Source organism: Silurus meridionalis, chromosome 4 (assembly GCF_014805685.1).
Source record: "Silurus meridionalis isolate SWU-2019-XX chromosome 4, ASM1480568v1, whole genome shotgun sequence".
Lineage (NCBI taxonomy): Eukaryota > Metazoa > Chordata > Actinopteri > Siluriformes > Siluridae > Silurus > Silurus meridionalis.
In genome coordinates, this window is record NC_060887.1 from 15,862,256 (window position 1) to 15,884,271 (window position 22,016).

At 41.9% G+C, this 22,016-nt stretch overlaps 1 protein-coding gene across 2 annotated transcripts; it reads left to right on the plus strand.

Moving 5' to 3' along the window:
• The first annotated feature begins 552 nt into the window (after window positions 1-552).
• Window positions 553-20,656, plus strand: chd4b (chromodomain helicase DNA binding protein 4b). Of its 2 annotated transcripts, none has more exons than XM_046848345.1 (40): window positions 553-1,201; window positions 1,864-1,946; window positions 2,047-2,162; window positions 2,366-2,626; window positions 2,801-2,919; window positions 3,055-3,344; window positions 3,517-3,629; window positions 3,977-4,094; window positions 5,622-5,791; window positions 5,944-6,198; window positions 6,365-6,568; window positions 6,733-6,941; window positions 7,148-7,282; window positions 7,355-7,451; window positions 7,601-7,792; window positions 8,611-8,811; window positions 9,120-9,257; window positions 9,516-9,637; window positions 9,998-10,171; window positions 10,275-10,416; window positions 10,534-10,665; window positions 10,751-10,868; window positions 11,048-11,172; window positions 11,255-11,347; window positions 11,454-11,595; window positions 11,738-11,907; window positions 12,150-12,324; window positions 12,437-12,523; window positions 12,654-12,745; window positions 12,872-13,005; window positions 13,181-13,325; window positions 13,537-13,693; window positions 13,846-13,946; window positions 14,024-14,273; window positions 14,418-14,480; window positions 14,784-14,921; window positions 15,041-15,149; window positions 15,913-16,045; window positions 16,268-16,463; window positions 18,527-20,656. In XM_046848345.1, exons 2-40 carry the CDS (start codon window positions 1,889-1,891, stop codon window positions 18,700-18,702), a joined length of 5,850 nt encoding a protein of 1,949 aa, XP_046704301.1. In that variant the 5' UTR covers window positions 553-1,201; window positions 1,864-1,888; the 3' UTR covers window positions 18,703-20,656. The 2 variants fall into 2 exon arrangements, with proteins under 2 accessions (XP_046704301.1, XP_046704300.1); XM_046848344.1 differs by having other exon boundaries at window positions 557-1,201; window positions 12,434-12,523.
• Window positions 20,657-22,016: the final 1,360 nt, after the last annotated feature.

Consider the following 22,016-nt stretch of genomic DNA (forward strand, 5'->3'; position numbering starts at 1 on the left):
TGGTGTAGATGTTCTGCATACTAGGCAGTGCTGACTTGCTGATCTGTTCAGTTGTCCTCAGCACCTTCTGCTTGACTATGTGTTCCTCAGCAAATCCATCAGGGTTTTGTTGACATCAGCACTGCTGGTCCTCTATCAGGCACTGATGATACTGATGATAATGATGATGATAAGTGATAGTACCATATCATGTGTTTCTGACCCAGATATTCGCTATCACTGTGAAATTAGTACAGATGTTCATCTGGCCAGATTCGACAGGTCTCCTCAAATCACTGGTTATAATGTTTATGAAGGTGACTGTACCTAAATCAGTCACTCCAAACTGGCAACCAAGATCTCTCTCTTTCTCACACACACACACACACACTAACCATCAAACTACTTTCTGTTTAAAGGCCTAAACTCATTTACATAGTTATCAGGTGTTTTGTGTCATCAGTCATTACTAGTAGCAGTAGTAGTAATAGTAGTAGTGGTAGTAGTACATTTGTGTGTGTGTGTGTGTGTGTGTAATCTTAAACATGTTGTGTTACAGATTACAGGTCATTCATCTCCAGATTAAAATCCTGCCCAGGTGGACACTATAGCCTGCTCGGATTATTATGGTCTGGTTGCTATGTGCCAGTTTCCCAGGAGGCCATGTGACTGACTGTAATGCCCCCTACCAACACACACATCCAACCTTCCCTTGTTTTTTAGGAGTTGTGTATATTATGGGATGGCACTGGACTATTATGGGATGGCAGAGCAGAGCAAGGGAGGGTGGGGTGCCATCTCTATAGTAACATGGTTGCTATGGGGGTAGGGACAGTGTGTGTGTGTCAGTGTGTGTGTGTGTTAGGCAGGGTGACTATTATGGTCTGTAGGTTGCGAGGTGGCTGTGCTGAGTTCAGAGTGTGTGTGTGTGTGTGTGTGTGTGTGTGTGTAGGATTATTATGGGATGTCCACCCCCCCCCCGCCGGTCTCTTTGTGTGTGTGTGTGTATATGTGTGTCTATGTGAGTGTGTGTGAGGGACTGGAGAGGAAAAGCAGGGGGTGAACACTGAACACTGGACGTCGTGTCTAAATTTAATTACAGCATTAGCAGAGCGCTCTTTTTGCCCCGGAAGTTCCACATCAGTTTAATAAGGTTTGAATTCAGTAATCAGCTAAAATAAAGACACCAGGAGTGTGTGGTACCTGCTCCTGCGACTGACCTGTGAGTAATCTCACCACAATCCGCTTTACGGCTGTATCCTGATCTGTGGGTTTCAGCGCGGTGGAAATGTTGCGCTTTCTGTTTACATACCGTCAGTAACTAACGCAGCCTTAAACTTCGACTCAACCGTTTCTTTTTGACAGCTTTAGTTAGCTTAGCCGTACTAGCCTCTGTCCTATTTTTAAGTTACCCCCCCACACCACGACCACGCTTGCTTGCACCACAGACGGGTGATCGCAAACAAATCATCGACGTCCGCACAGTAAATAAACGGCGTTGTTTCCGATTTCTTTTCGCCGTCCGCTAATAAGGAGAAGACGTCCCATTTGCTAGCCAAACTTCACCTCAGGTGTTTTTTGTTTTTAGAACCTATCCGTATTCCGTAGACCACGCCCCCTTTCCCATGACGTTGTTCTCGATTTCAGTGCGCGTCGCCTTTTCTCGCGCGAGCCTGAGCCGTTAGCCAATCACAGCGAAGGGGCGGGACACTAGTAGACGAATCAGAAAGATGAACAGCCCAAAAAACAAAATACGGGTGCGCGAAGTGACAAGTGAAGTTGAAATAAGTAGAATCGCACCGTAAAAGTGTATAAAAATGTATATTGCGGATATGCTTTTAAATAATGATGTTAATAAGACTAGTGTTAAATCTCTGTTCGCAGATGCACGAGCGTTTGAGCCTGCAAGATGTCAGGAAGTGAAGAGGAGAACGCAGAGCTGTTTGGATCCAGGAGTGTGTTACATGGTGAGGAGGTTTTATGTGAGAACTAATTATCATGTCAAGCTGGAGAAAGTGTTTATTATTTTCTCAAATATGTAATAAAATGTTCCGCTGTGGCTGTTAGATGTTGGAGCAGAGGAGCACACACCTGAGATAGAACCTTCAAAATCCAAGAAGAAGAAAAAAGCAAAGAAGAGTAAAGAGAGTAGGAGCAGTAAACGGCAAAAAGCTGTCAGAGAGGTCTCTCTCTCTCTTTCACACCTACACACACCTACACACATGCACGCCTCATTAAACACCACTACAGACTACAAAAAAAACACTTTACACCACTAAACACCCACAAACACTACACACACACCCCACAAAGGTCTCACAGCACTTTAATATGTGAAAGGAAAAGGTCTCAGTTTTGTATGTGTTTTCCTGCTCCTGTCCTGAAGGAGGTGATGGTGAGCTCTCCCGAAGCTCGGGAGGCTGTGCGGATGATGGAAGAGGAGGAGGATGAAGATGAAGAGGAAGAGCGGGCTGTGCGATCAGACAGCGAGGGGAGCGATTATGCTCCCAGCAAGAAGAAGAAGAAGAAATCCAGCTCCTCGTCTAAAGACAGGAAAAAAACAGATAAGAGTGGCGGAGGGAGAAACAAACTGAAGGTTCACGACCCGGACGAAGAAGATGAGGAAGATGATGATGATATTGGACAGGTGCGCAAACATAAAGATATGCAGTTATGTTCGACACACTGCTGTGAGCATGAATTCTTAGAGAAATGGCTTAAAGGATGAGAGAACAGACGAAATTCTTAGAGGCAGAAATGTACAGATGAAGATTTGAGGAATAGAGTGTGGAGGATATACATATTTTTTGTATGTGTCCAGGGGCCGAAATCTTCGTCCCAGCTCCTGGCTGAGTGGGGGATGAAGGATATTGACTACACCTTCACACAGGAGGACTATCAAACACTTACCAACTACAAAGCCTTCAGTCAGATGATCAGGTACATCACTTTGCTGTTTATCACAGAGCCACGCTGTGCTTCAAATCAAGGGAAGAATGAAAGATAGAAAGCAAGACATGGAGGAATAATTAGAGAGATAATGTGATGCCAACATGCTCATCTTTTGTCTTTCAGGCCTCTGATTGCAGCACGGAATCCAAAAATCGCTGTGTCAAAGATGATGATGGTTTTGGGAGCAAAGTGGCGTGAGTTCAGCACCAACAATCCCTTAAAAGGGTCTGCGAATGCTTGCCTTGCCCCTCAGACTGGTGAGATTGTGACTACACCTGGAGGGGTGGAACTAACAGCACCTAAGGCTCCTTCCATGGTAACAACATCATCATCACCCTTAGGGGCAGCAACAACACAACAGCCAGTGCCTGCTGCACCACCAATTCGCAAAGCTAAGACCAAAGAAGGCAAAGGTGAGAGAGAAAGAAGAGAGATAGAGAGAAGTATGGATGAGGGGATAAATCGGTAAACTAGTAATAGTGGAATAGATTGTTTGTTTTAATAATTCATTATTTCTGGAAATGTAGAGAAATGTACATTTCTAATAATGTATATGTAATTGTATGTTTGTGTGTGTTTTTTTAGGCCCTAATGCTCGCAGGAAGACAAAGCCCAAACCACAGGATAAGAAAGCTAAAGCAAAGAAAGTGGCACCACTCAAAATAAAACTGGCCGCATTTAAGAGGAAAAGATCATCAGTAAGTTTATCATATACCCTGCCATAATTCATACACACATTTACAGTTAATTATAAGCACCGCCTCCAGTTCATACACAGATTGACTATTCATTATAAACTCTGCCTCCAATTCATACACACATTTACTGTTTATTATAAACTCCGCCTCCAATTAATACACACATTTACTGTTTATTATAAGCTCCGCCTCCATGTTATACAAACATTTACTAATAGTTTATAAACCCCACCTCCAATTTTTACACATGTCCACAATTTAATATAAACTCCTCCCCCAGCTCATACACACATCTCCAGTGTATATTAAGACCTGCCTCTAGTTCTCTTTTGCTGTCCGTCTCTCAGAGTGGTGAAGAAGATGACGGTGAAAGCGATTTTGATGGTTTTTCGGTGAGTGATGGGTCAAGCCGCAGCAGCCGCACAAAGAGCAAAAAGTTAAAGGCCGCCAAGAAGAAAAAGAAAGGTAACACACACAGAATGTAAAATATTATATACACTTGTTGGAATAAATTACAATGTTTGTGTGTGGATATATATATACAGTGAGAGACATAATCTAAAAAAAAAATCCAGAAATCACAATGTATGATTTTTTTACTATTTATTTGTATGATACAGCTGCAAATAAGTATTTGAACACCTGAGAAAGTCAATGTTAATATTTGGTACAGTAGCCTTTGTTTGCAATTACAGAGGTCAAACGTTTCCTGTAGTTTTTCACCAGGTTTGCACACACTGCAGGAGGGATTTTGGCCCACTCCTCCACACAGATCTTTTCTAGATCAGTCAGGTTTCTGGCCTGTCGCTGAGAAACACGGAGTTTGAGCTCCCTCCTAAGATTCTCTATTGGGTTTAGGTCTGGAGACTGGCTAGGCCACGCCAGAACCCTGATATGCTTCTTACAGAGCCACTCCTTGGTTATCCTGGCTGTGTGCTTCGGGTCATTGTCATGTTGGAAGACCCAGCCTCGACCCATCTTCAATACTCTAACTGAGGGAAGGAGGTTGTTCCCCAAAATCTTGTAATACATGGCCCCGGTCATCCTCTCCTTAATACAGTGCAGTCGCCCTGTCCCATGTGCAGAAAAACACCCCCAAAGCATGATGCTACCGCCCCCATGCTTCACAGTAGGGATGGTGTTCTTGGGATGGTACTCATCATTCTTCTTCCTCCAAACACGTTTAGTGGAATTATGACCCAAAAGAATTATGACCCGTGCCATGCATGATTTCAAACCATAACGTCTTAGTGTATTACCAACAGTAACCTCGGAAACGGTGGTCCCAAATCTTTTCAGGTCATTGACCAGCTCCTCCCGTGTAGTTCTGGGCTGATTTCTCACCTTCCTTAGGATCATTGAGACCCCACGAGGTGAGATCTTGCATGGAGCCCCAGTCCGAGGGAGATTGACAGTCATGTTTAGCTTCTTCCATTTTCTAATGATTGCTCCAACAGTGGACCTTTTTTCACCGAGCTGCTTGGCAATTTCCCCGTAGCCCTTTCCAGCCTTGTGGAGGTGTACAATTTTGTCTCTAGTGTCTTTGGAGAGCTCTTTGGTCTTGGCCATGTTAGTTGTTGGATTCTTACTGATTGTATGGGGTGGACAGGTGTCTTTATGCAGCTAACGACCTCAAACAGGTGCATCTAATTTAGGATAATAAATGTAGTGGAGGTGGACATTTTAAAGGCAGACTAACAGGTCTTTGAGGGTCAGAATTCTAGCTGATAGACAGGTGTTCAAATACTTATTTGCAGCTGTATCATACAAATGAATAGTTTAAAAATCATATATTGTGATTTCTGGAATTTATTTTTTAGATTATGTCTCTCACAGTGGACATGCACCTACAATGACAATTTCAGACCCCTCCATGATTTCTAAGTGGGAGAACTTGCAAAATAGCAGGGTGTTCAAATACTTATTTTCCTCAGTGTATATGTTGAGACAGAGCCAAGGTGTGTATTCCAATGACCTTGCTCTTTTTTTCAGTGAATGAAGAAGGAGACGGGTATGAGACAGATCACCAGGATTACTGTGAGGTGTGTCAGCAGGGCGGGGAGATCATCCTGTGTGACACGTGTCCCAGAGCCTATCACATGGTGTGTCTGGACCCTGACATGGAGAAAGCGCCTGAGGGCACATGGAGCTGCCCCCACTGTGTATGTTCATCTGTGTATGTTCATCCGTCTGTCTGTTTGTCTTGTCTGTTCATCTATATGTTTCATCCACCTGCCTATCTGTATAGACATATTAGGGTAAACATGATATATACAATATATATAGTCTATATCAGTAAATATTCATGTTTAAGGAGAAGGAGGGGATCCAGTGGGAGGCACGTGAGGAGAGCTCAGAAGCTGAGGAGGAGAATGATAGAGGAATGAGGGATGATGGCGTGATGGAGGAGGAAGAGGAGGATGATCATCACATGGAGTACTGTCGGGTGTGTAAGGATGGAGGAGAGCTGCTGTGCTGTGATACCTGTCCATCATCTTATCACCTGCACTGTCTGAATCCCCCCCTACCTGAAATTCCCAATGGAGAGTGGATCTGTCCCCGCTGCAGGGTGAGACGGTTGTGTGTGTGTGTGTGTGTGTGTGTGTGTGTGTGTGTGTGCATGTAAGACAATATACTACAATATTTCCTTTTATAATAATTGCAGTGTAAGTCTTTCTATATGTCTTTCTGCCTGCTTATGTCGTATCTCTGTTTTAATAATGTGTGTCCCTCAGTGTCCCCCTCTGAAGGGAAAAGTCCAGAAAGTCCTGACATGGCGTTGGGGTGAAGCCCCACCTCCTATTCCAGTGCCCCGCCCACCCGATCTTCCAACCGACGCCCCTGATCCACCTCCTCTGGTTGGCCGAAAGGAAAGAGAGTTTTTCGTAAAGTGGTGCAACATGTCATATTGGCACTGCTCATGGGTCCAGGAATTACAGGTACACACACACACACACACACACACACCCTGGTCAAGGGTACAGGATCTGTAGGTACAACACAACAATGCAAGTAACACTGTTAAAGTTTACAGAAACCTATCTTTCTCTCCTATTTGAATTTTAATTGTCTCCCCTCCTGTCTCTCTGTCCTTCTCACTCAGTTGGAGCTGAACTGTCAGGTGATGTTCCGTAACTTTCAGCGTAAGACTGATATGGAGGAGCCCCCGAGTATAGATCAGGCTGAGTGCGATGATAATAAGAGCATGAGGAGAAAGAGTAAAGACCCACTTTACGCTCGCATGGACGATCAGTTCGGACGCTACGGAGTGAAAATGGAGTGGCTACTGATCCAGCGCATCCTTAACCACAGGTACAAACTTACACACACATACCTTAACACTGTCAGGTATACACTTACACACAGCACTTTCAAGTCCACACTCAAGCACACAACACTGTCAATTTGGCAGGGCTACTGTTGAGCTCTGCTTTCATTATAAACATATGATCGCTGTCTTTACTCTCGTTTTAGCTCTTTTGTTTATATACAGAATTGTATCTCTGTCACTTTCACAGTGTGGATAAGAAGAGTAACGCTGTTCATTACCTGATTAAATGGAGAGATCTGCCATATGATCAGTCATCCTGGGAAAGTGAGGACACGGACATCCCTGATTATGACACATATAAACAGCACTACTGGAATCACAGGTGTGAATAAACACACACACACAGACAAAATATTTCAGTTGGTTTTGTCTATCTGACTCTGTCTGTTTGTAGAGAGATGATGATTGGTGATGAGGGCAGACCAGGCAAGAAGCTGAAGAAAGTGAAAGTGCGAAAGATAGAAAAACCTCCGGTGAACCCTGTGGTAGATGTAAGTTTCTCTCTCTCTCTCTCTGTCTCTCTCTGTCTCTCTCTCTCTCTCTCACACTTAAAACTTCACACTCAGCACATTGATATATTCCAAAAGCACTCTTATTCTCTCTTTTTCACACTTTTTTCTCTCTTTCTCTCTTCCTGTAGCCAACAGTGAAGTTTGACAGACAGCCGGAGTATCTGGATTTGACTGGGGGGACATTACACCCCTATCAGCTGGAGGGACTCAACTGGCTGCGGTTCTCCTGGTCTCAGGGCACAGACACCATCCTTGCCGATGAGATGGGCCTCGGCAAGACCGTACAGACTGCAGTCTTCCTGTACTCACTTTTCAAAGAAGTGCGTTTCCGAATTTTTCCAGAACGGATATTACACAGTGATGAGTTACATGTATAGTGCAAATCCAAATACAGTGGTACCTTGACCTACGAGTTTAATTCGTTCCGTGGACGAGCTCGTATCTCTATTTGCTCGCACATCAAATCAATTTTCCCTATTGAAAATAATTAAAATGGCATTAATCCATTTCAACCCTCAAAATGCCACCTGTTTTTATGTTTCATGTTATTAAATTAGGAAAATACATTTCTAAATAACAAATCTTGTATAAAAACATAATCGAAAGAGTATCTAAAGATATAAAAAGGTTTTATTCAGTGTATTTACCTTGGAGATGAGACGACTTGAGCTAACGAAAACGCTGGCGGGGGGGTTAGAGGCGGAGGAGGAGGGAAAACTAGTTTTTTGCTACTCTCTCTATCACTACTGTACACTACGTATCCCTAAACTTTCCTTAAACTTGGCTTCGCCATCTAGCAGCGGCGTCTCGAGCTCGTACCTCAATTTTTTGCTCGTGTAACCGAGTGATCGCTCGTACCTCAAAAAACTCGTACATTAATGCCCTCGTAGATCAAGGTACCACTGTACATGTTTGATCTTTCTACAGAGTAAGGAATACACTGAGTGTATTGTTTATTCTGAAGCATGTGCAATATTCACACTATAGCATTTGTAACAGTTACACTGTTACAGTATAAATGTTAGTTTAACGTCATCTTTAGTTCTGCATTCTACACTGTTCAAATGTTCTGCCGTTTGTGTGTGTGTGTGTTTGTGTGTGTGTGTGTGTGTGTGTGTGTGTGTGTGTGTGTGTGTAGGGTCACTCTAAAGGCCCTTTCCTGGTGAGCGCTCCTCTCTCCACTATCATTAACTGGGAACGTGAGTTTGAGATGTGGGCTCCAGACATGTACGTTGTCACGTATGTGGGTGATAAAGACAGTCGAGCCGTGATCCGTGAGAATGAATTCAGCTTTGAGAATCATGCCATCCGTGGAGGAAAGAAGGCATCCAAGATGAAGGTTAGTACTTCTGTGTATGAGATTGAGGTGCTCAGTTTTGCCCACACACACACACACACACGCATATATATATATATATATATATATATATATATATATATATATATATATATATATATATATATATATATATATATTTATACTCAGAGAGAGAGAGAGAGAGATCATCTAATTCAACCGAGAGGGAAACCAAGAAAAAGAAATAGGGCATGATTTTCAGTTGGCATCAGTTAATATTCAAATAACCTGCAGGAATGTTCCACGTGTCGTTCACAGTGTTGTTTACAGTGTTGTTTTTGTGTCATCAGAAAGAGGCAGCGGTGAAGTTCCACGTGTTGTTGACATCCTACGAGTTGATTACAATCGATCAGGCTGTGTTGGGATCTATAGACTGGGCATGTCTCGTAGTGGATGAAGCCCATCGCCTAAAGAACAACCAGTCCAAGGTTTATACACGTTATACACTGTGTACACACAATAGTTGCTGTGAAATAGGCACACACCTTGCCAAATATTTTAAGCTACTTTAAAATACAATTGAAAGAAACTGTATTATTGATTAATGTATTCATGAACTGAACAAACCTTTAATCCTTTGTAGTTAGTATCTCCACCTGCTGGCCAAAGACATTACTACACCACAGTGATCAGACGTTTCCCTATTTCTCTCTTTCTTCCTCTCTCTGTGTGTCTCTGTCTCTCAGTTTTTCAGGGTGTTGAATAATTATCCGCTGCAACATAAATTGTTGTTAACGGGAACTCCGTTGCAGAACAACCTGGAGGAACTGTTCCACCTGCTCAACTTTCTCACTCCTGAGAGGTTCAAGTATGTGTGTGTGAGAGAGAAAGATTGAATGTACTGCGTGTGTGCTGTCTGTGCACCTGTACTGGGATGGGAATACAGCTGTATGTGGGTCTGGTTGTCATGGTAATTTAGAAATCTTAGCTGTGAGAGAGCAGCTAGATTAAACAGCCAGGTGTGTCTGTGTTATTTGATCATAACATTGCATGACCATGGCTGTTCAGATTAAAATTTCTCTCCACCCTCAGGTTCAGAGAAATACCTGTGTGCGTGTTCTGTAACAGTTCTGTTTAATGATAAACATTTTGAGCTTGTTGACCGTAGCCGTTGGAGACGTAACTTTGGTGTACTCTGTGTGTGTGTGTGTGTGTGTGTGTGTTAAAGTAATCTAGAAGGGTTTCTGGAGGAGTTTGCAGACATAGCTAAGGAGGATCAGATTAAGAAGCTGCATGACATGTTGGGACCTCACATGCTGCGGCGTCTTAAAGCCGACGTCTTCAAACACATGCCGTCTAAAACCGAGCTCATTGTCCGAGTTGAGCTCAGCACCATGCAGAAGTGAGACTCACACTAAAAAGATTGTATATAATGCATACTTTTCAATGCTCTTTTTTTTTGTAACCGTGTGTGTGTGTGTGTGTGTGTGTTTGTGTGTGTGCAGGAAATATTACAAGTACATCCTCACACGTAACTTTGAAGCTCTGAACACACGTGGTGGTGGGAACCAGGTGTCCCTCCTGAACGTGGTGATGGATCTGAAAAAGTGCTGTAACCACCCCTACCTGTTCCCTACGGCCGCTATTGTAAGCTTCCACCAGTCTCATTCCAGAGTATGGAGTGTACTGCATTTATAATATATCATATAATGATGTTAAAGGGATGTGATGTAGTGTTTGGTTTCTGTTGACTGTGTTTAACAGGAAGCCCCTAAAATGCCCAATGGGATGTATGAAGGTGGGGCTCTTACAAAGTCTTCTGGGAAATTACTGCTGCTGTGTAAGATGCTAAGGAAGCTGAAAGTGGAAGGACACAGAGTACTCATCTTCTCACAGGTAAACACACCTTACACACTTTTCCGCAACACTTATATACACACGCAACTTACCATACACACACAAACGCGTGCATCTTGTGCAGATGACGAAGATGTTGGATTTACTAGAGGATTTCCTGGAGAATGAGGGATATAAATATGAACGGATTGATGGAGGGGTGACGGGGGTGATGAGACAGGAGGCCATCGACAGGTTCAACGGTGAGACATGCATACACACACACAAACTAAAAAAAAAAAAGCTAAACTAAAAATACACTTCCTGTCGTATATGTGCTATAATATGTACCTTTATTAAATTGCATATAAATGTATCTAATAAACTGCAAATAAGCATCTACTTATACATTTATTTATATATATATATATTTTCTCCTTAGCTCCTGGAGCTCCTCAGTTTGTGTTTCTGCTCTCTACACGAGCAGGGGGTTTAGGAATTAACCTGGCAACCGCAGACACCGTCATCATCTATGACTCCGACTGGAACCCACACAATGACATTCAGGTATCCATGATGGGACATGATAAACATGTAGACATATACACAGCAACACACACGGTGTTCATGTTCTTCATTTCACTTCCAGGCGTTCAGCAGGGCTCACCGTATCGGTCAGAACAGGAAGGTGATGATCTATCGCTTTGTCACTAAGGCGTCTGTGGAGGAGAGAATCACTCAGGTCAGCAATTAACTTTATTTTAGACACAACTGCATGAGTGACTGAGATGACTCCTTGAGATAGTTACTTATAGCAGGATAGCTATAAGTTGTGTTTGTGCTCGCAGGTGGCAAAGAAGAAGATGATGCTAACTCACTTAGTGGTTCGTCCTGGTTTGGGCTCAAAAGCAGGCTCCATGTCCAAACAGGAACTGGATGATATTTTAAAATTTGGCACTGAGCAGCTGTTTAAAGACGACCCAGGAGAAGGTGAGGAGGAATAAACGAGTCTGCTTACCTTATCTAAACATTTATTAAGCTAACACGTTAGCCATTGGAAGGTTTCTAAACTCTGCAGGTGGGCAGGGTGATGGTGAGCTGGTCGTGTTTGTTAATGACGTAACTGTTCTAGGTGATAACAAGGAGGAGGACAGCAGTGTGATTCACTATGATGATAAAGCCATTGATAAACTGCTGGACCGAAACCAGGACGCCACTGATGACACAGAGCTGCAGAGCATGAATGAATACCTGAGCTCGTTTAAAGTGGCCCAGTATGTGGTAAAAGATGAGGAAGACGAGGTGCGTGTGTGTGTGTGTGTGTGTGTGTGTGTGTGTGTGTGTTAGCAAAATGTCATTTATATATTATGAATTCTTTATAATAACCTAATGTGTAGTTCTGTTGCATATTCACTGATCATGTATATTATTAAAATATATTTATTGTATATTATGTGTTAAAGCCTTTTCTCCTGTGTGTGTGTGTGTGTGTGTGTGTGTGTGTGTGTGTGTGTGTGTGTGTGTGTGTGTGTGTGTGTGTGTAGGAGGAAGTGGACAGGGAGATCATAAAGCAGGAGGAGAGTGTGGATCCAGATTACTGGGAGAAGTTACTGCGTCATCATTACGAGCAGCAGCAGGAGGTGTTGGCCAGTCACCTGGGGAAAGGCAAAAGGCCTCGCAAACCTGTCAACTACAACGACTGCTCACAGGAGGAACGAGGTAAAACACACTGCCCCGCTATACTCGTGCTGCTGTGCTCACGGATTAAACTGATTTCCAACAATGACTGTAATGCTTTAAATAACATTAGATGTTTTTCAACTTAAAGCAGATTGGCATGACGACCAGTCTGACAACCAATCGGATTATTCCGTGGCCTCGGAGGAGGGAGATGAGGACTTCGACGAGCGCTCCGAAGGTAAGAGTGTGTGTGTGTGTGTGTGTGTGTGTGTGTGTGTTTCTCTGTTATATTTCACAAACATACGGTGGGACAGGCAATGAACCAGTATCTTGTCTATCTGTTTCTCTCTCTCTTTCTCTGTCTTTAGTGAACAACCGCAGGCCGAGTCGTAAAGGTCTTAGGAATGATAAAGAGAAGCCACTCCCCCCCCTGCTGGCCAGAGTGGGCGGGAACATTGAGGTCTAATTACAGTATTATTATTTTTATTGTTATTATTATTATTATTATTATTACAATACTTACACATTCCTTTATGTGTGTCTCTCTCACTTCCTGTGTCTTTATGCCTCTTCTGCCATCTTGTAGGTGTTGGGTTTTAACTCGCGTCAGAGGAAGGCCTTCCTTAATGCAGTAATGCGTTATGGGATGCCTCCACAGGATGCCTTCACCACACAGTGGCTCGTCCGAGACCTGAGGGGCAAATCTGAGAAAGAGTTCAAGTATGTATGTGTGTGTGCGAGATGCTCTTAAAGACAGATCAACAGGCAGGCAGGTAGAGAGATGAAAGGTGGATGGGCAGGTAGACAGACTGAAAAAAGGTTCACTAAAAGAGGGATGGAAAGAAGGATAGACAGATAAGCCAAAACAATGTCTCCCTCTTTCTCTCTCTCTCAGGGCATATGTCTCCCTGTTCATGCGCCACCTTTGTGAACCGGGTGCTGATGGTGCAGAGACCTTTGCTGATGGAGTTCCTCGCGAAGGGTTGTCACGGCAACATGTCCTTACACGCATCGGTGTGATGTCGCTGATCCGGAAGAAGGTGTGTGTGTGTGTGTGTGTGTGTTTTGAAGTTTCTGATGTGTGGTTGATAGCCGGTGTAGTTTCCGGCATGTGATTGGTTGCTGGTGCTATTACTGCATTGTGATTGATTGCTGGTGCAATTACTGCAGTGTGATTGGTTGCTGGTGTAGTTTCTGACATGTGATTGGTGGCTGGAGTAGTTATTGACGTGATTTGCTGTTGTCCTACAGGTTCAAGAGTTTGAACATGTGAATGGTCAGTGGTCGATGCCATGGATGAAGGAGCTCGAGGAGAATAAAAGAGCAGCTGCTGTTGCTATGGGCGATGACCCCAAAACACCCTCTACTGATACACCTGGAGACACACAACCCAACACACCTGCAGCAGGTGCTAGTTTATGCTGATCTAATGCTAGCTTAAACTTAAATTCCAACCAGTGACATTTTAATGAAAACAGATGCTGTATTTAAAGTTCATTAAAGTTATGAAAGAATGATTAATAAGCTAATGTTTATTAAACCTCGCTTTGTCACGACCAGAGGAGCTATCCAAAGGGGAGGAGTCAGAACGAGAGATGGAGGACAAGATGGAGGGAGAGGGAGACAAAGACAGAAGGAAAATCAGCATGCAGGATGATGAGGTCTGTCTGTCTCTATCACTACTACTGTCTTTGATTCTCTCGGTGGCTTTGTGACAGTCTGTCTGTCTGTTTCTTAGGTGATTGAGATTCCTGATGATGGAGAGACCAACCCAAGCCCGGAGAAGACAGTAACAGGACAGGAGATTGAGGGAGAGAGCACATCGTCCTCACTGGAAAAGGATGGAGGGGTAAAGGACACAGAGGGAGAAAAAGATAAAGAGAAGGATGGAGAAAAAGAGGAGAGCTCTACATGTTCTCTAAAAAATGAAGTGGTCAAAGCGGAAAGGTCAGAGGTTGCCAGCACCCTAGATTCTTCTCAGACCAAAGGTCAGGGAGAGTTCCACTGTCTATCAATATATCCTTTCCTACAGTCATCCTCCTGGCTCTGGCTCTGTCTGTTTATTCCCTGTCTCTTTGACTGTCTGTTTTGGTTTCTGACTGAAGAGAAATAATGGTGTATGTGTGTTGTAGAAGAGAGCCGTGAGGAGAAGAGTGAAAAACCAGACAGCAACCCAACAGAGGAGGAGAAAAGAGGTGTGTATATATATACACACTCACACACCCACACTCAAATACTCGTTTTTCACTTAAGTGTCACATATCACATTCACTCAGTAAAGAGAGTGTGTGCGTGTGTGTCTCTCAGTTGAGTTCAGTTAGTAAGTGTTACAGCAGTTACATGATTGGTGAAAAACTGAACTTGCATTTGTATACAAATAGCAATAAATGAGAGGAGATAAAAATACATAAGTCACTTAATGCAGAGGTCTGTGAGTATGTGTGTGTGTGAGAGGGGATCACAGAACGAGTCGTTACTTTGTCTGTTACTCTGTGAAGAAGTGAAGGAGGAGAAGGATGGTGTGAAACCGGAAGAGTCTCGGATGAATGGAGATGATGGAGGAGTGGACAGTGAGGAGAAGAAAAAACATGTTAAACAGAGGTTCATGTTCAACATCGCTGATGGAGGATTCACAGGTGCGTGTGTGTGTGTGTGTGTGTGTGTGGCGTGTGTGTGTATGTGCACGATTGTTAATGACCCCGGAATGTGTTTGGGCATACTTGATGGTTTTTTTTGTGTGTGCGTGTGAGTGTAGAGCTCCACTCTCTGTGGCAGAACGAGGAGAGAGCTGCCACCGTCACTAAGAAGACTTATGATATTTGGCACCGTCGCCATGACTACTGGCTCCTGGCCGGCATCATACAGTATCCTTACACTGATTGTCCCAGTAAAGGTTTAAATAATTGTATTCTCTGGGACCATCAGAGTTCAGTCAGAAACTTCGGTCCTGTCTCAAACAAACATATTATAAAATGTTTATAAAACAGTCATTTTAGTTCTGTCTCGTTTTTAGATCGGTTTATTGCTAGACTTTCTGTCATTTTAGCTCTATTCCAAATGCTTTCATTAATCTCTAGTTAAAGAATTTATTTTAATATTTTTGGTTCTGTCTCAAATGTCCTAGACTCATATGCCATTAAAGTGCTTTCTAGAATGTTGGCCATTTTTCTTTTTTATGTTGTAATTTATACCTGATTCAAATAGGAGAGATCATAATTGAATGTTGGCCATCTTGGCTCTGTCCCAGATGCTCTAAATTATATTCAGTGAATGTGCTCAGCAAAGTGCTTACTAGACTGTCAGCCATTTTGGTTTTATATCAAACACTCTATTGTACCCAATTTGTATTTATTTAAGTAGTGTCCATTCTGGTTCTGTCCCAAATGCTATAATTCATAATCAGTTATAGGGCATTAATATAGAAAATGCTTAGACCGTGCCATAATGTGGGTGAGGGTCACTTTCTGTGTGCAATAGTGAAAAAGTGAATAGTGTGATTTTGGACCTAAAAATTTAATTTATTTGAATGTCAGCCATTTTATGTGTTCTAAATTGTTTTATTCACATTCCAAATATAAACCCAAGTACTTAGCGTGTGTGTGTTGATCTTTGACTCTGTGATGCAAGACACGGCTACGCTCGCTGGCAGGACGTTCAGAATGACCCGCGTTTCTCTATCCTCAATCAGCCCTTTAAAGGGGAGATGAGCCGAGGGAACTTCCTGGAAATCAAAAACAAATTCCTTGCTCGCAGATTCAAGGTACACACACACATACACTAGCATATACAGATACTCAACACACAGATACTCCTGCTGTCACACACACACACACACACACACACACACACACACATTGCCAAGCAAACAGATAAATAACTCTAAACACCTGCTGTGCATTTATTTGTCTGACTCACCTTGTGTGTGTGTGTGTGTGTGTGTGTGTGTGTGTGTGTGTGTGTGTGTGTGTGTGTGTGTGTGTAGTTGTTGGAGCAGGCACTGGTAATAGAGGAGCAGTTGCGCAGAGCTGCGTATCTGAACATGAGTGAGGACCAGTCTCACCCCTCTATGGCCCTGAACACACGTTTCAGTGAGGTGGAGTGTTTAGCTGAGTCTCACCAACACTTGAGTAAAGAGAGCATGATGGGAAATAAACCTGCTAATGCTGTACTGCACAAAGGTACGCACACACCCTACACTGTACACACTCACCTATTGCTCTGCACACACGTAATTCTTCACTACACACACACTTGATGCTACACCACAAACATACACACACTCTCTACACTACACACAAAAATGCTTTACTGCATACACTCACAAAAAAAACACTACACAACACACACTTAATGCTTCACTGCACACACTCTACACTACACTACACTACACTACACTACACATACCTATATGTGTAGTGTAGCGTACCTATACTGCCCATTGTAGCATCTTGCCAGCGGTGGCACGAAACGTCCACGCCAAAAAACAAAATAAACTATCGTGTTTTATCCCTAATTTGCATGGTTGCTTCAATTATTATATCGCATCACAGGGAATGAACCTGGTCAGGATTTAGAGTGTGCGCCCACCGCCAGGAGAATTTATGAGGGTAGTATAAGCTAATAAATTTAATGAAATGGGCTAATAATTATATATCATTTATGTTATGCTGTGTTGCCTGCTATGCTTTTATGCACAGAGCAACAATATTTATTTTAGCTGCATAATATTATTATAACATAATATATATATGCTATAACATAATTTATAGCATGTAGTTTATCATTAATGTGTGCAGCAACAAAACAATTACAACCTAACTATTCTAGTTGGATTGCAGTTAAACAGCACTTATTGATTTTAGTTACCTTTAATTGAGGTGATGGCATAAAGGATTTCTGTGATTGTACTAAACAGGTCCTGAAATTAGTTCAGTAAGAGGAATCTCCAGTGCAGATTAAAGGCTCATTTAAAAGACATATGTATGTATCTTATAGCTACAATTAGCCAACGAGTTTATGGTTCTTGGTTCTGAGAGTTTGATATATTGTGCATCATATATTTATACATTAAAGGGAGCTCAATGTATCCACATTTGTATATTGCTCTAAGAATATGTCTCACTCATCCTTTGGGGGAAGCTGAAGCAGAAAGGAGCCTTTCAAAGATAAAACTAATCGATTAGGGAGACTCACCCAGGCGTAGTTCACCCAGGGTGTCATTCAACCGCTTTTGCCACTTGTTGGTATCTATGTAGCACGAACATATAGTTCAGTGTCAGTTAAACATAAAGCTGTACATTTTGAGAGTAATAAATAATGAAATAATCTCCTAAATCTAACTTGACACCCATGGCCTTATTTGTGTGATTTTTAGTTTATTTATTTATTTTTTTCAAGTTGTTGAAAAGAAGGTTTTGGGCTCATGATAATTTATTAGATATAAATCCGTGTTATAGAGTAATATTATTCTGTTGATTAAGCAACAGTCTTGTGATAAAAATTAGATTTTTTAGCCATAATAAATCATAGTACTTGGATACTTAAGTACATTTAAAGACAAAAACTTCTGTACTTTTACTTAAGTGATGTAATATTTTACCTACTGTATTTCTTCTTTTACTCATGTACATGCTTTGTGTATTTCATTCACCACACACACTACACACACCTAACATGTCACTACACACACACCCTCTACACTACACTACACACACATCTATTGCTTCACTGTGCACCAACACACAAACACACTACACACATTTAATGCTTCAAAACACACGCACTGCACACACGTACACACAAAAACTCACACACCCTTTACACTACACTACATTACACAAACGCAATGCTCAACCACATATATATATATATATATATATACACTCTTTACACTAAACAACACACGCCCGACGCTTCACTGCACACGCACCCACTACACTAAACACACTTAATGCTTCACTATACACACACTGCACAGACACTAAAGATGCTAAACTGCCCTACACTACACACACCTAATGCTTCACTATACAGACACACACACTTAATCGTCACCAAACACACACATCCTCTACATTACACTACACACACACTTAATGTTTTACCACACACACACACACACACACACACTACACTACACTACAATACAATACAATACAATACAATACACTACACACAGTTAAAATCCAGACCTGATCATGTGATTACATCTCTAGTTTTTTTTCCCTTGTCTGTCTTTCAGTACTTAAACAGTTGGAGGAGTTGCTTAGCGACATGAAGGCTGATGTCACTCGTCTCCCAGCGACCATCGCCCGGATTCCGCCGGTTGCCGTGCGATTACAGATGTCTGAGCGCAGCATTCTGAGCCGTCTGGCCAGTCGGGGGGCAGAGGTCACCCAGACTCAGGCACCCCACTGACCCCTCAAGCTACCTACTGACCCCTGAGTGACCTTCCCTACTATAGGCTGTGTCCTAGTCCAGATTCTCTTCACTTGCTCACACGCTTTGTTCTGGACCAGGTGACAGATACCATTCTACATTCACATTAGCCAGTGACGACGTGACCTTTGCCCTTTCTCTAAATGAAACTGTGTCCCAATCCAAATAAGATAAAAGGAGAAAGAATTCTATAAATCCGGCTGTGTTCCAGTCCAAATTAGCTTCACCAGTAGAGCAGAGTGCTTTCACATTATCATATATCAATGACTTTAGAGATCCCTTCTCCTGGCTGCGTCCCAATCCAAATGAGAAAGGAGGTGAAAGGGAGAACGGGGTTATGATTAGTGGGTGTTAGATCCTGTACCATTCACTCACTTCCAAGAGAAACCTCATAGCTGAGGTTATGACGTCATTGACAGCAGACCAATCAGATAGAGGTTTTCTTTTTTCTATGCAAATGAGAGAAGGTGTGGCTAAAGAGCAGCTATCGTAGTAAAGATTTACATTTCAGGTTGCGGTTGGATAAAATGTAACAAAGCGAAGCGCAACTTTATATCTTCCCACTTAAAACCACCGGTGAGAATTCTACAAAAAGAAAGTTCATGTTTATCATCGAAAGTGCTCGTTTCCCTTTTTTTTTTCTTTCATATAAGTAAAAAGAGTGACCTTCATTTCTTACTCAAGTCTTTTATTTCCAGTGACGTTAATGTTGATTAGAAATCCAAAGTGGAAGGTTGGAGTGTGGAGATATTGTAGCTGAATGCTGGACTTCCAGAATTCAGTTCAGTTTCTCATGAATATTCATGTATATGTAAATGAGCTCCAGATGGTGTGATGTCTGACATCCCCTGCATTATTACTTCCTGTTTATGACTGAAAATTCCCTCCACAGATCTCAGAGCTCTGAGCCTGATTTTACACTGTGACCGTCACGGTGATGGTGCGAATGTTAAGGACGCCATGGTCATGTGTCATGTAACATCCCATCACTGCTTTACCCCGATGCCTGCGCCCAAATTATTACCGCACTCGTATTGTATAATGGTCGGTTTTAGCTAGCCTGCTAATCTTCACCATGCCGTAGTGGCTTCGGCTGCGTTTCAAATTACTATCACACCTTCCCTGTGGGATCCTGTATTTAATACACGAGGGACAGTGGTTTGGAATACAGCCCTTGGACTGGAACACACACTCGTTACATAACTGTTTACTGTTTTATTTCACATGTCTCATTCACCATTTCACACTCATGGGCTCATGGGCATGTGTCCCAAATCTCATTATGTCTATACTATATGGAGTAGCACCAGATGTACCACAGTATAGTGTGTTAGCTAGATAAGTGTGTAGGATTCAGTTCTGCATCTACACTAAATGTGTCCCCTGAATAGCACTGTTCTCCACTGTATCTGATTTGGTAATGATCCTTAGTAAACTCACTAATGTGTTACAAATCCCATACTAGTGTACTCATTATAGACACTCTTTAATGTTGTGGGGATGTAGCCAGGAGAAAGGGCCCAGCTGTTCGCATAGTGTTCAGTGTACGACTACTTCGGTTTGTGATGCAGCCGAGCTGAGCATTGCTGGTAACATGCTACATCTTTAGCTAGATCCCTAACACAGCTCAGGTGGTGTACATGTAGTGTACTATTTCTCCGCACTAGTTAGTGCACTGGGAATCAGAAGATAGAGACTGGAACACACACTGATGATGAGGATGATGGTGTTTTTGTTTATTCCACATACTGTTTCCACACCCAGTCCCCACCCCCCTTCTTCACTGATAATGATGTCACTCAGAAAGCCCCACCCTTTTTATGAGCTCACTTTGTAATTACTGTTGTTATCCCCTTTATTGTTTATAGACATTAATATTGTTGTTTTTTTGTTTGTTTTTTTTGAGACCTGCAATAAAAATCCTTAACAACAACGTCTTGATTTGTGTGTGTGTGTGTGTGTGTGTGTGTGTGTGTGTGTGTGTGTGTGTGTGTGTGTGTGTGTGTGTGTGTGTGTGTGGACGAATATTTTCAAACTCAGACGAAACAGCAATTATGACAATTGCAGGGTGGAGAAGCATAATCATCCCGCTAGATAACGTTTCACAACACACAGAGAGAAATAGAGAGAGAGAGAGAGAGGCAGAAAGAGATATGTTTGGATACCCACACTAGGAGTGAGACAGATCCGGATTGGGTGAGTGTTAATGAAATTAAGTTCAGTATAATTTTATTTAAACAGCTGTAGGATACACACAAACAGAGCCAGGAGAGATTATAGAATAAACAGTGAGACAGAAATGTGTCTGTGGGCCATAGAGTTTTTACATTCTATAACATTGATTTATTTATTGCTATATTGTTTGTTAGTTTCGGTCTGTTAATCTCTGTTTAGATGATACATCTAGTCCATAATACTTTATAACTGTCAGATTTTTGTGTCTGATCTTTCCGACTCATCTTTCATACTGATTTGTGATTAGTTACAAGGTGAGTGTTAGTTTTTAATTTAATTGTCTTCATTATCAAAACAATTCAAAGGCTGAACCAGTTCAAATTTTAATCCCAGTTCACCATCATACATCTTTATCGTATGCATGTTTGTTGGAATGTAACTGTGAAAATGAGTGTAAATGATCCATACGTTTAGATTCATAAATATTGTTTTTAGGCAAAGATCCCTACTCTCCCCTATGCTGTAGCATTCATGAATATTAACAGTATAAAAGGTCAAATAATAGTGTATTTGTGTGAGATTGAAAGTTTTCATATTGGAGAAGTAAACATTGAGCTGAAAGATAGAAATAACAGTTGAGTCTAAAACATTAAAATATTACATACAAGTGAGAATTAAAATAGTAGGTTTTAAAAGTTAACACCTACTTCTAGTATCAAATGCTATTAATGATAACAGAAAGCAGTTTATATATTATATATATATATATATATATATATATATATATATATATATATATATATATATATATATATATATATATATGGATGCTTAATTTTGGACATCAGACGATAAAATCCAAATGAGCTTTTTGAACATCCTATTTCACATTTAGTCTCTATCTGCAATTATAATAACCTCCACTCTTCTGGGAAGATGCTTCTCCAGATTTTGGAGTGTGTTTGTGGAGATTTGTGCTCATTCAGTCGCAAGGGTGTTAGTTAAGTCACGAACTGATGTTGGGTGAGGAGGCCTGGGGTGCAATACTAATTCATCCAAAAGGTGTTCAATAGGTTTGGGGTCAGAGCTCTACAAGATCTTCCTCTCCAACCCAAGTA

Coding starts and splice junctions, on each gene's coding strand:
- chd4b (XM_046848344.1), top strand. CDS start 1,889: ATGTCAGGAAGTGAAGAGGAGAACGCAGAGCTGTTTGGATCCAGGAGT. Junction 7,283..7,354: donor CAGCACTACTGGAATCACAG/GTGTGAATAAAC, acceptor GTCTGTTTGTAG/AGAGATGATGATTGGTGATG. Junction 11,348..11,453: donor TGGAGGAGAGAATCACTCAG/GTCAGCAATTAA, acceptor TTGTGCTCGCAG/GTGGCAAAGAAGAAGATGAT.